This window comes from Megalobrama amblycephala, linkage group LG15, assembly GCF_018812025.1.
Source record: "Megalobrama amblycephala isolate DHTTF-2021 linkage group LG15, ASM1881202v1, whole genome shotgun sequence".
NCBI classification, from domain to species: Eukaryota; Metazoa; Chordata; class Actinopteri; order Cypriniformes; family Xenocyprididae; genus Megalobrama; species Megalobrama amblycephala.
The window spans coordinates 28771065-28783907 of record NC_063058.1 but is presented as its reverse complement, the minus strand read 5'-3'; the positions used below and the strand labels follow the sequence as shown (position 1 = coordinate 28783907).

The 12843-nt window shown below is 39.2% G+C and overlaps 1 protein-coding gene across 1 annotated transcript in view; it reads right to left on the bottom strand.

Moving 5' to 3' along the window:
- The window catches only part of LOC125247042 (zinc finger protein OZF-like), a 28740-nt gene that overhangs the window by 14801 nt on the left and 1096 nt on the right, over nucleotides 1-12843 (bottom strand). The window contains exons 2-3 of the mRNA XM_048158204.1: nucleotides 3719-4313; nucleotides 26-146 (exon numbers count right to left, since the gene is read on the bottom strand). Of these exons, the coding sequence (XP_048014161.1) occupies nucleotides 26-146; nucleotides 3719-4313 (716 nt within the window). The remainder of the gene's footprint in view (nucleotides 1-25; nucleotides 147-3718; nucleotides 4314-12843) is intronic.

The window sequence follows — 12843 nt, the reverse complement described above, 5'->3', positions numbered from 1 at the left end:
TCATGGCTGAGAGAATGGAATTCACCCGAGCAAGAGACAGACGTGCCTGCATCGTGGTGGAATCCCAGACTACCCCTAAGTAGATGGTAGTTTGAGCTGGAAGAAGCACACTTTTCTTGGCATTGAGTCTTAGCACTAACCTTCTCCTGAGGGACATAACAGGTATTTTTAATTAACTTGGCATTTTTTGCCATTTCCAGACATTGTACTTTAATGAACTCCTCTTAGAGCTTTAATCAGATCAAAACCAAACATGCGAGACACGTTAAATCATGCAACACCTGGCTAAATGCTAATGTATGCGATTAACGCCACCAAAAAGGAAGTTGTTGTAACTCAGGCATACAATGTCCGATCTGCACCAAACTAAACGTATTTGATAATATTTCTAGCCTTAATACATCTATATCACAATATTCGGTTACAGTCAAAGCGCCACCTGTTGGCAGCAGAAAGTGTGCCACTTTGAAATGACTTTGCCATAATTCTCCTGTATTTACTTGCTTATATGCTGTTTTGGATTTTGTTGTTGATATTGCTATTTACCTGTTTCAGTGTTTTTATTGGCTTGCTTTTAAGTTAAGGCCATATATGCTTGAATGCTTATGAAATTAAGTAAATGCAATACTGCTTTTGTTTGTTATAAGATAATATGACTAAGCAACAGTTGTGAAAGTTAGGTTTTTGAGTTTGATGATTGTAACCAACCACAAAAGTTAAATAGTTAAATAAGGATGAAGAGAGCATGTTGCAGTCTAAAGCGGAGGTGAGTCAGACGAAGACTTCGGTAAAGAAGAGCAAGAGTGCTAGAAGACGACCGCGTAGGCGACAAAGGAAGGACATCCGGCTTAGTAAGCAAGAGATACAGAGACTGATACACCTACAGCAGGAAGATTGGATCTAGGCATGTGACGGTATCAAATTTTCATGTTGCGATTAATTGATGAAGCTTTTATCACGGTATACGGTATTATCACGATATTAAAATAAGTTGCAAACCCATTTTTGTCATAGTTTAACAGGTTTAAGAATTCTTTTTGTAATAAAACAAAAACAACTCTGACTGAAATTTTCAAACAGATTAAAATGCAAAAGAAGGCTATAAAGAACAACAGATAACACTTTACTCTATTTAATGCATTAACTAAGATTGAGCAATAGCTACATTTGTTACAGAAAGTGTTATTTTTTGTTAATGTTAGTTTAGAAACACAGTTGATCATTGTTAGTTTTATCTTAGGTCCATTAAATAAGTTATTTTGATTTTAGTAACGTTATTAAATAGTAACTAAGAAATTAACATTAATTAATAATAATTAATACTTTATAAGTATTTTTATTGTCAGTTTAGTGATAATGAATTAACATGTTAACTAATGAAGCTGTATGTTTTCAAAGTTTTACTGAACAATAACAAATAATCAGAACATTTCTAATCATTAGGGCATGTTGTAGCCCAGATTAAAATATAAAAATGTTTAGGTTTGAAAATAAATGTCCTTTTAAGTCTTTTTTAAGTATTCAGTTTTTGGTGCTGTGATGAACAACACTGAGATTACAAAAAAATGAATGGCGGTTTGAAGCATTTTAAAAACTTCACTAGGGCAGTTACTTTGTTTGTGCGGTTTCCGTGGTAACCGCTGCACGCTGCTGTTCCATCAGCGCCCTCTGCTGTCAGAGAGTGAACGCGCACTTTCATTCAGCTCGTCTCCTTCACTGGTTCCGCCATGTGCTTCTCGTGCACGTTGGGATTGTTTACATCTGAGCGCGTGTCCTTTTCAGAATACAGCGGTGTTGTGCATTTTATACGATTGATGGGTAAAGTATTCTTAATTGCCTTATAAAAAAATAATAATTGGTAATAAATTATTATTTACGGTATTCTGAAGTGCCGACGATTACAATATCGTGCATATTCATTATCGCGATTTATCGCATTACCGAATATCGGCACAAGTCTAATTGGATCATAGACAATTGATGAGTAATATGAAGTTGGAATGTCCCAAAAATTAGTATAAAAGTCTGAGGAGTAAAAGGCCTCTTCAGATGCTGCCTGCATTAAGCATAGAAGGACATCTGATACCCTAACGAGGGGCGCTTAACAGCATCTCCAATATTGCTGTGTAAAGCTAGGTTATAGAGCTTTTTAGCTTAAGCTGATTTAAGTTTTATTTTGTTCTATTTTGCATTAACTGCTTTGTATTGTAATCAGTGAAAGAGATATGTTATTGTTACATTTGCCTTCCGTGAGACTTTACTTATAACTACAAACTGAGCCGCAACAAAGAACAACCACAAGGTAGTCTTCTACGTCATTCCGGAAGGACTTCAACTGGCCGGCGGGTGAGTATCTTATGGTTTAAACTAGAATTGACTTTCCTTACCCTACCTGAATAAGCATACAGTTAAAATGTGTACTATAAATGTTCACACCGAATAACAATGCATGTTGCCCACTATTCACTCTTTTCCTAAGGCCAACAGGTGGCGGTTAGCCTGGGTGCGAGGGCCTTTTCATTGCTACTTGCAGCTTTAATTAACATTACATTTGCGAGTAGGACTCTCACTTGGCTTGTGAATGAGTATAACTTGCACACAGCCACTTCAAAACTGTTCACAAGCTTCTATGGGTTTGATTTTGGTTGTCAATTGTTGAAATAAATACAAAAAAAAATACAGTGTGTCGGTGTCTATCCGCTGAATGCCCATCTGATTCTCCTCCATGGCCATATGGGAAAGTAAATATTTACTTCTGTCAGCTTGTTGAACTCATTTATTTGTTTGGACATTTTCTACCATATGATGGCTGAAGTAGCAGCGCGTGACACTGTTCTCATGGTAACCAGATCAACACTGTAAACTGAATTCTACAAAACTAAAGTGAAAACACCAAATTATCATTCAATGGGATAAAATATCTTCTCTTCCCTGCAAACAATACCATGAAGAATGCGAATATTTAACCAAGTCAAAAAGTTAAAATCTCAAATACTTCAAGACTTTTACTCAAGTTGTATTAGAATTGGTGACTTGTAACTTGTAATGGAGTAATTTTTGTTGTAAGGTATCTGTACTTTTATTCAAGTATGGTTTTCAGGTACTCTTTACACCTCTGCTCTTTCCACAATGACAACTTCTAAAACAGCTTTCTTTTGAGTGAATTTTCATGTGACCCTTAAGGTAACCTATAAATCTGAAACTCTTACCACACTTATCACATATGAATGGCTTCTCTCCGGTGTGAATATTCATGTGGTGATAAAGGGTCAGTTTATGTGTGAAACTCTTTCCACACTGACCACATGTGTATGGCTTCTCTCCAGTGTGAATATTCATGTGATGATAAAGGGTCAATTTATGTGTGAAACTCTTTCCACACTGATCACATGTAAAAGGCTTCTCTCCAGTGTGAGTTCTCATGTGTTGCCTGAGCCTTTGTTCCCGTGTGAAACCATTCCCGCACAGAGTGCAGGTGTAAGGCTTTTCTCCAGTGTGAGTGCTCATGTGGGCTACAAGGCCTTCTTTTCGAATGAAACTCTTTCCACACTCTTGACAGCTATGAGGCTTTTCTCCAGTATGAATTCTCATGTGGGCTTGAAGGTTTCCTGTCTCATTAAAACTCTTTCCACACTGTTGGCAGGTGTAAGGCTTTTCTCCAGTGTGAATTCTCATGTGGATTTTAAGTTTTCCTTTTTTACTGAAACTTTTTCCACACTGTTGGCAGGTGAATGGGTTCTCTCCACTGTGAATTCTCATGTGGACTGTAAGGTTTTCTTTTCGACTGAAACTCTTTCCACACTCTTGACAGGTATGAGGCTTTTCTCCAGTGTGAATTCTCATGTGGGCTGTAAGGTTTCCTTTTCTTCTGAAACTCTTTCCACACTGTTTGCAGGTGTAAGGCTTTTCTCCAGTGTGAATTCTAATGTGGGCTTTAAGGCTTCCTTTTCTTCTGAAACTCTTTCCACACTGTTTGCAAGTGAATAGGTTCCCTCCAACGTGAATTCTGATGTGGGCTATAAGGTTACCTTTATGACTAAAACTCTGTCCACATTGTTGGCAGGTGTAAGGCTTTTCTCCAGTGTGAATTCTCATGTGGACTTTAAGGCTTCCTTTTTGTGTGAAACTCTTTCCACACTGTTGGCAAGTGACAAGTGTAAAGGGACTCTCTCTAGTGTGAACTCTCAAGTGGACTTGAAGGTTTCTATGTTGATTAAAATTCTTTCCACACTGTTGGCTGGTGAAATAACTTTTAGTTTCTGTCTTTTGAGCTCCTTTTTCTTCATGACTCACCTCTTTCAGTGCCATTAGGTCTAGGGCAAAAATAGACATAAAACAATTTAAACATTTATTAGACATTTAAAGCATCAAAACCAACAACATGTATGATCTATACCCTATCCTGTCTTATGGATCAGGGATAGGCAGCTTTGGTACTGAAGGACCACTCTTTTGCAGAGTTTAGTTTCATCCCTAATCAAATACACCTGCCCTTAATTTTCAAGTATTCCTGAAGACTTAAGGCTGATTTATACTTCTGCGTTGTCTGTACACCATGGGTACATAGAATATGATGTAGCCTGACATACACCTCTTCAAAAATGTAACAACGCGTCAATTCTACGCGGACCCAAAGCCCTATGATTGGTTTGCTGATTTGCTGCTTCTCTGCCGCCTCTATTTGAAAGCTTCTCTGACAATGTACATTACAAGCTGCTTCTTCTTTGGCTTTGACCTTGATACTCAACATGACCGTGGACACTGCCTAGCAGTGGTTTGCATGCATGTCAACACGGACAACAACGCAGAAGTATAAATGAACACAGATGCATAGCCTACGGTGCAGAGGCTCCAGCGTAGGTCCGACACAGAAGTATAAATCAGCCTTTACGATTAAATAATGGGGTTGGGTTAAATTTTGCAGGTGTGTTTGATCAGGGATGGAGCTAAACTCTGCAGAATAGTGTCATCCAGGACCAGAGTTGCCCATCCTATCTATAGACCTTATACTCAATACACCAGTGGTTTTCAAACCTGGTCCAAAGGGATCCACCACTGCACATTTTGTATGTATCCTTTATTTTTCACATCTGGTTAAGATCATCAGCTTGTTAGAAGATTGCTGACATTGATGGAGGAATTTGCAACCTACAATTCCTGTTCATCACTAAGGTGATGAACTTTACTACTGCTTTACTATTCAATAAGTAATAGAAGATATTTGTTGTTGTAATGATGTCAGACATAGCACACACAATAGTTGTAGCCATTCTGTACTTGGTTGTGATCTCACTTCATCCATACCACGCCCAAGCCTAACAGTGACATTAGACAGAAAGAATGAATGCTTATGAGGTGTGTTTTCCTGAGCACAAAACGTTTTTATGGTTATACTCTTACCAGTAAATGTTATAAAATTGGGGCTTCCTGTAATGGCAGCGGCGTGATCAGCTGTGTTTTTCACCTCTCCCAGCCCACGTTCCTGTTTTCATTATTTTCCTTCACCCATCTTTCTCAAATTCATTATTTTGTCGCTTCATTGTTGGTTTATCATGCCAAAGCCTTCAAAGCAGAACACGGCGGACCATTCTCAAGGTTTTACAGAAGATAGTACTGATTCCAGCGAGGCTAGTGCTAGCAGCGATCATGCAGTTAGCCATGAGAGCTCATTACCTGATTTCTCACATGGATTTTTGCTTAACACATTGCTGAAGTCGTTTCAGAAGAAGGTCAGTGCACACAAAAGATGTTGAATGACTATTTCGCCAAGCTGAAGTCTGGGCTGGATGTGAAAGTTGATGGTATAATCAAACACATCGATGAAGTCGCTGCGATTACAGACTCCCTTGCGACTCATCAGGCTGAAACATAAACTCGTATCTCCGCCTTGGAAGATGACATTGCTCCGCTAAAAGTGAAACTGGCTACACTCAAGAAACATAACACAGCACTTATGGAGAAGGTTACAGATCTGGAGGGTCATTCCAGACAGGACAATATCAGAATTCTAAACCTAAAAGAGTCCGTAGAGGAAAGTGATCCCATATATTTTTTTGAATCCTTCATCCCAAAACTGCTTGAGTTGCCAGTCCCTTCTATCGCAATTGACCGCGCATACCGAGGGCTTGGTACGCCTACAGATGGTCGCCCTCTCCTTGTTATTATCAAGATTCATTGCTCCAGAGATGTCGCTACAATTCTGACCCAGCTAGACGCACAGGCCAGCTTCAATACGAGGATCAACTTCTCCACATCACTCCTGACATTTCTCCTACAGTTCGCGCTGCGAGGAAAGCCTTCAACCCGATCTGCGCAGAACTCATTAAGAAAGGCATCTGCTTCCAAATGAATTTTCTAGCCGCATTGGTCTTCAAGCCGAATGGCTTGAAAACTTTCAGAGATCCGAAAGATGCCAAAGCATATATGGACGGTAATATGTGAACTGTAACGTCTGGATGGATCCGTTCAGAGTCAATAAACTTTGGAATTTTCAGAACGCTTTTAACCTGATGAACTGTGTTTCTAAATCACTAAATCGGTTCCGGCCGACTGCGACTTTCAGCAGGTTTGTGGACCCGTGAGGTTAAACAGAAAACTCCAACTTCCTAACTTGGAGACTTCAAAAGGAGCACCCCCCTGGTGTGGGCCCAGAGACTGACCAGACAAATTCCACACACACACACACACACACACACACAGACACACAAAACACACAAACATACATTATTGACTGTATATGTAAAATACAACTATGCCAAAATGTACCCATCATGTATATCAAGTCCATGTATGCTTCCTAGTGTTTAGAGTTAGTTTTAATGACTGTATTTGTGCTAGTGTTAGTTTTAATGATGGAATTTGTCTGTAAACCATAACTACTTTTATATGCCTTTCTGATCTGTCGAGTTTGATCTCATTTTAAAGCTCTGGCTACTGCTCATTCACTGAGATGTCACATAGCTGACAAATGCATTTTTCTATGTGTTTAATGATACTGTGAAGAAAGTACTCCATCTCGAAATCCGATCTGGTAGTCATAAATTCAGCTAGGAGACAAGACAAAGAAAGAGCTTGCCCGCCAACTTTGCACCAATGTCACTGGCTATTCCACCTCAAGGAGGTGTGTCGGCTTATCTGTCATAAAAGATGAGCACCAGGATTCTTCTGTGTGTTCTCCCGATCGCCCTAAATCATCCATCGCCCACTCACGCACGTCTCTCCCGGACGTCACGGCGACCACGCTACCATCGCTACCACGCTACCAGTCTCTTCAGGACCACCATTTCTCCAGTGAAACTAACTTTCACGTCCTCCGTTCAAACCCTCCCGTGGAAACGGAAGAAGCCAATGAACTGCAGCAGCACTGAACTGAAACCCAGCAAGCAAACTGACGCAAGTACCATTTCTGAATCTTAGATAATGAAACTGATTTCTGTGCTGGCTTTCAAGGACTGTTAGGTTTTGCTACTTGCTTTCTCTCTTTCCTTTTCTTGACTTCCACTCTTGTATATATGTGTATTCTGTATTTAGGCGTATAACCTCGGTAGTAGTAGTTTTCATATATTAAATACATTATATCCATGCCTTTTGTTCTTTTGCTCATTCAACAAAAACCAAGTCTTGTGAACCCAAGGTCTGAATCGTATAGCTACTACTATGCTTGCAACACTATTAAATATTTAGTGGCTATTGCACCTTGTGGTCTAGTAATAGACCTTTTTCACAAGAATCAGAAATCACGTGACACGGGGTAAAGTTAATTCCGCTATGCATCTACAGCTATTAGATTGATATGCTCTTTTCTCAAATATCGCTTCTTACCTTTTCTGTTTTGTCTGTTTTCAAAATAGCTTTTGTATAATATACAAAGAAATTATTTTGTACTTGTTTGTAGCTTATACGGCCACTCAGACCGTTGCTTGAATTTACTTGATTACGAGCTGTCATAAAGTAAAGGCTACGCAGCTACTCATTCAGCAATTTTCCTGATCGTATTACGTACAACAAACATTATTTATATAATTTATTCATTAAAAAAATTAACACCCAATATATACTTTAATGGGGGATATAAAGTCGTGAGATACATAATATTGTCGTGAGTTTAAAACGTTTTAAAAATTATATAGCATTTTAATCACATATGGCAGGGATTCCCAAAGTGTGGTGGGTGCGCGAGGGGTGCGCGAGGAAATATGTAATGGCGGTCTGTTTTTTTAAGTGGGATTTTTCCATACAATAAAAAAAAAACATGAACAGTAAACATTTCCTTTGTAATCGCTTTTATTTTAATTAAAAAACTATAATTCATGGGCGTCGGAACCATTGTATGTGGGTGGGACAAGACCCACCCACTTTTTCAGAAAAATGATATTGGACCCACTCACTTTTACCGTTTTTAATTAAGCACTTGTCTGTTCATTTTTCAGAGCGCGTCATATGTCAATGCCCTCTCAAAGCACAGAGCCCGATGATGAAATAATTTTATTAAACTGACTTTAAAAATTTTCCAAAATTTCTAGTGCTTTCCTTGTTCAATGACTATTTTCCTTGTTTCTATTTTAATGCACTTTTAAAGACGGGATCACCATACTTTGTACAAAACGGACTTGCTTCTTGTGTCTGCTGCAAGTTTTGCGCATGAGCCACGCACCTTGCTTATCTATCTATCTATCTATCTATCTATCTATATCTATCCCTATCTATCTATCTATCTATCTGCCTCTGCTGAATTACTTAATAAAAAAATATATCTCCCCCGGTGATACTACTCCACACACCACCAACAGAGCATAAAAAAATACCAAAAATAATTGTTTTTTTTTAAAACATTGACAAATAAAATGCTGCGTTTAAAAAGAAATGTCTCTTTACGACTATAGCAAAAGGGACACTTTTCAGACGCGCATTCCAGCTTCACCTCAGACACAGGCGCAAGTCAAACGAGCGCGGTGAGGACGGGGGACTTTCAGTTGAACAACAGTGAACTGCGGTCAGATGAAATGTTGTCAGGCTATGTCAGTAAAACTCCAAACCGCCGTTAGGCTATAGCCTACTGTGCTCGAGGCGCAAACTCAAGAATTGTTCACACAAATGCGCCGGTGCGCGCTGCATAGATTATTATAGCTTAAAAGTGCAAAAGAAATTACGGGAATGCACCGTCGTTATTCCGTTGTAAATTAAGTAATGAAATTACCAAACATGCGATTAAAGCTGCCTCAAAACTGTGCATGAATGTATGTATTTGTTGACATGGTTTTAAAGCTATTGTTATCCAATTTGTTGTCCTTAAAACGTCTTAAAATGCACATTTGTAGACCAAGGAAATCAAAATTTTGGGGGGAAGACCCACCCACATTTTTTTTTTTTGCTTCCGACACCCATGCTATAATTTATTAGTTCTTGATAGAAACGTAGAAGCTGCTGTCTTCTTCTACGCACTGCTCTTCTTTTATGCACTGCAGGCTATGCTCTTTGTTACTTAATTATGTTGTGGATCGTGTGTAGGCTAATTTTATTGTCGCACTTAAAAACTTTCAGATTGATCCTCGTTTTTATTTATTTTATCTATTTCGGAGCTTATTCTCTTTAATGTTGTGGATCGTTTGTAACTTCATTGCAATTTAATTCAATGTACTGTTCTAATTTCCATAACCGTTGTGTTACAATGATGAAAATGCTAGCTCCACGGTCATTTAATAGGCCTAGCCTATTGCTGCAATGTTTCTTTTACGCAGCTGAAAATAACCGTGCTTTCTGTTACTGAGCCTGTGTCTGTCACTCGTTCTCTTAAAAGTGGAAGCTTGTGCGTAGCGTTGTTGCATTATATTGAAACTTTGTTGATGTTGTTATTGTCATGCGTGTTCTGGTTATTTGCGCATGATTAAACATGAGTCTTTATATGGCGATAAAACAAAGCTTTGTTGCATTTTTTTTTTCTTTTTGAAGTGGGGATTGGGGGTGCGCCAACTCGGTTGGGACATAGAAGGGGGTGCGCAGGAAAAAAAGTTTGGGAACCGCTGATTTAGACTGATAAAGTTTCCCCCCAAGGATTCTATAAATATCGCGATATATCGATACCGTGATATTTTTTGGCCACAATAACCGTGGTGTGAAAAATCTAATATTGTGACAGCCCTATCCTCTATATTACAGAGAAGTAAAAGCCTCTGAGACGAGTAACCTGCTCTGTTAAATACTCTGCATCATATGGTACATCTATTAGAATGTGTTCCTTTGGAGACCAGACAAGTACTTTTGCCATTCTTAGCCCAGTACAAGTAGCCCCTGACTCTGTTCCTCTGTAATTCAGGCTTCCCATCTACCACTTTAATGTTACCATTACTCTTAGTGAAATGGTCTGCTAATGAGGTGGTGTCGTTCTTAGGGATAGGGCATTTTACTTCCAGATGTTTCATACCATTTATTATGCCATCAGACAGACAGCCATGGCTCTGTCAGGATGACTCTGGTACCTGAGAGGGACACCTGTAGACCTTTTTCTACAAGAGGGTTTTGAGCTATTGCCTCTCACTCCCATACTTCGTAGCCGCATTACCCCGAAAGGTAGGGAAGAGATCTTCTGTCATGAATTTATCAGGATTTGTTGTAACTCATACTGGTACACCTTTAGCTGAACTAACAGTGATCCTTATCTGTCTTGCACTATGCCAGACCTCTGACAAACTCTCATTTTGTGTTTGAATATCCAATTCAGCTGCCTGGTCCCTGTTCAATTCTATGTATTTGTTGTAAAATGCTTCACATTTACTGCAAGTCAGAGTCTTCCCATGTAGCTGATGGGGTTCTAAGCTCTCAGTGTTATCTGTCTGCTCTGATACATTGGCATTGTAGCACTTTTTTTTTTTACAAAAGACTATTTTTTAGTTCAAAAATTGGTTTTGTGTCTGAAGAACTGACTCTCTCCCTGAAGTCCTGATGTGTGTCATAGCTTGGTGTAGATGGTAAACTTTCTCCCTCCCTTGCAGATGACACCGCATATACATCTTCAGCTTTGTGATGTTTAAATGTTATCTGACTGATTCTTTTCTGTTCAAGATTTCTTCTGGTCCCTGCATTCCAGCTACACTGCTAATCAGTGCAAGAAAGCCCTGTCATACCACTGAACACTGCATTCTGCACCTTTCAAAAATCAGAACATATTGTCTACTTTATTTATTTTGTTACTTATTGCACAGTACATCACCATTAGCACATTATAAACCAAAAAAAAATTACTGGTTAAAAAGTGCTGTAAAAAATAATCACACAGCACATACAGAATATTTAAATCTATTTGCTATACGTTTCGCCACACTAAGCAGTGTTGCTCTATTTATAAATACCCACCTTCCACAACACAGCAGCAGCATGGCTACAAGACCTACCAGGGCCAGCTACGCAGGAGCATCCAGCAGTTTCCATTACTCCGTCATTTTGTAACATAACCCACATGATGTGATTGGGTTTATTTAAAGCCTGACTCAGCTCTACCTCCGCTTTTAGGAACGTGAACTGCCGATGATTGTGACAAAGAATTCTTCAAATTTTATTACTCCGTATGTAATTGTATGCTTCCGTGCTTTTATAATTTCTTTGCTCCTCGCCATCTACACCAACAGACAAAACAAGATCATTTAAAATGTCAACATATGTGACTGCTGGCCATTGTTTCATATCAATCCAGGAGGTGGCGCTGGTCAACTTCGTAGGATGAGGAACAGACAAAGTTACGCTGTTTATGGTCTTTTTTAAATAGTCTTGGCCGTGCTGCCACCACGAACTAATGTTGCCATCGCTTGTTGACATTATGGACATTAAAATGAAGTAAAACAGATTACAACAACCTTATTTTCAGAGATGTTCAAGTAACTTTAATGGCTAACTGACTAAACGCATAAAGTTGCAAACCTGAAGCATCCTCTCTGCGCACATGCGCAAAGCATAATAGGTAATTTAGCGTTCCTTGTAAAAGATGGATACTCAAAACAATGTATGTGAATGCAGCTCATGTCACTGATGGGAAACAGGTGTGAGTGTGATCAGTGCCTAGCAGTGGGATTGTGGGAAATGTAGTCCAGGGTGAAGTGACTGAGTGTGTGCAATGAAAAATGTCGAAACGGAGACCTCTGGTGGGGTGTGGAAGGAAGCGGCAGTGGAAGGAAACGTGTCAAATTCTCTCTGCCATCTCTGATATAATCAGCATGGATTTTAAGATCATCTAACTGCATGATGTAAAATTACGATAACGACGCAATTTCACATGCTTCAGTAATTTATTTGTGTTAAATGCATTATTTTAATGCATTAAAGATTTTGAATTAAAGGTGCTAAAGAGGATCTTTTCGTCGACTGAGAAACCAAAGACTGTTAATGAGTTTTTGAAATGAGCGCATGTGTAAGAACAACCCCCCCTCCTTCGAAGGAACGCCTCCCAAAACTCGTAAACACTCGTATTGGAACACGAGTGTTTACCACCGGCATTCGCTGTGTCGTGTTAGTGGATTCATTATGTCGGACTCACCGCAGGTAACTCATAATCTGCAGTTGTTACTCCTGACAAAAACATTGCATGCGGCGCCTGTGGAGTGTGGAAAGTTACTGGAGCGCGCAGCCGCGCACGTCTCGCACAAGGAACGTCATGGCAGTGACTGACAAGCCAGATGGCCAATCGTTTACGCGATTGGCTGATGTTTTTAAGGCCCTACCTCGTGCACAGATGATGTATATTAATATTATTCCTTTCAGTGCACCTAATAAATAGTCTTTTATCAGTTAGTAAAGACAGTTTCAAGTAATATTGCAAAAATGTATAAAACAAAACATCCTCTTTAGCACCTTTAA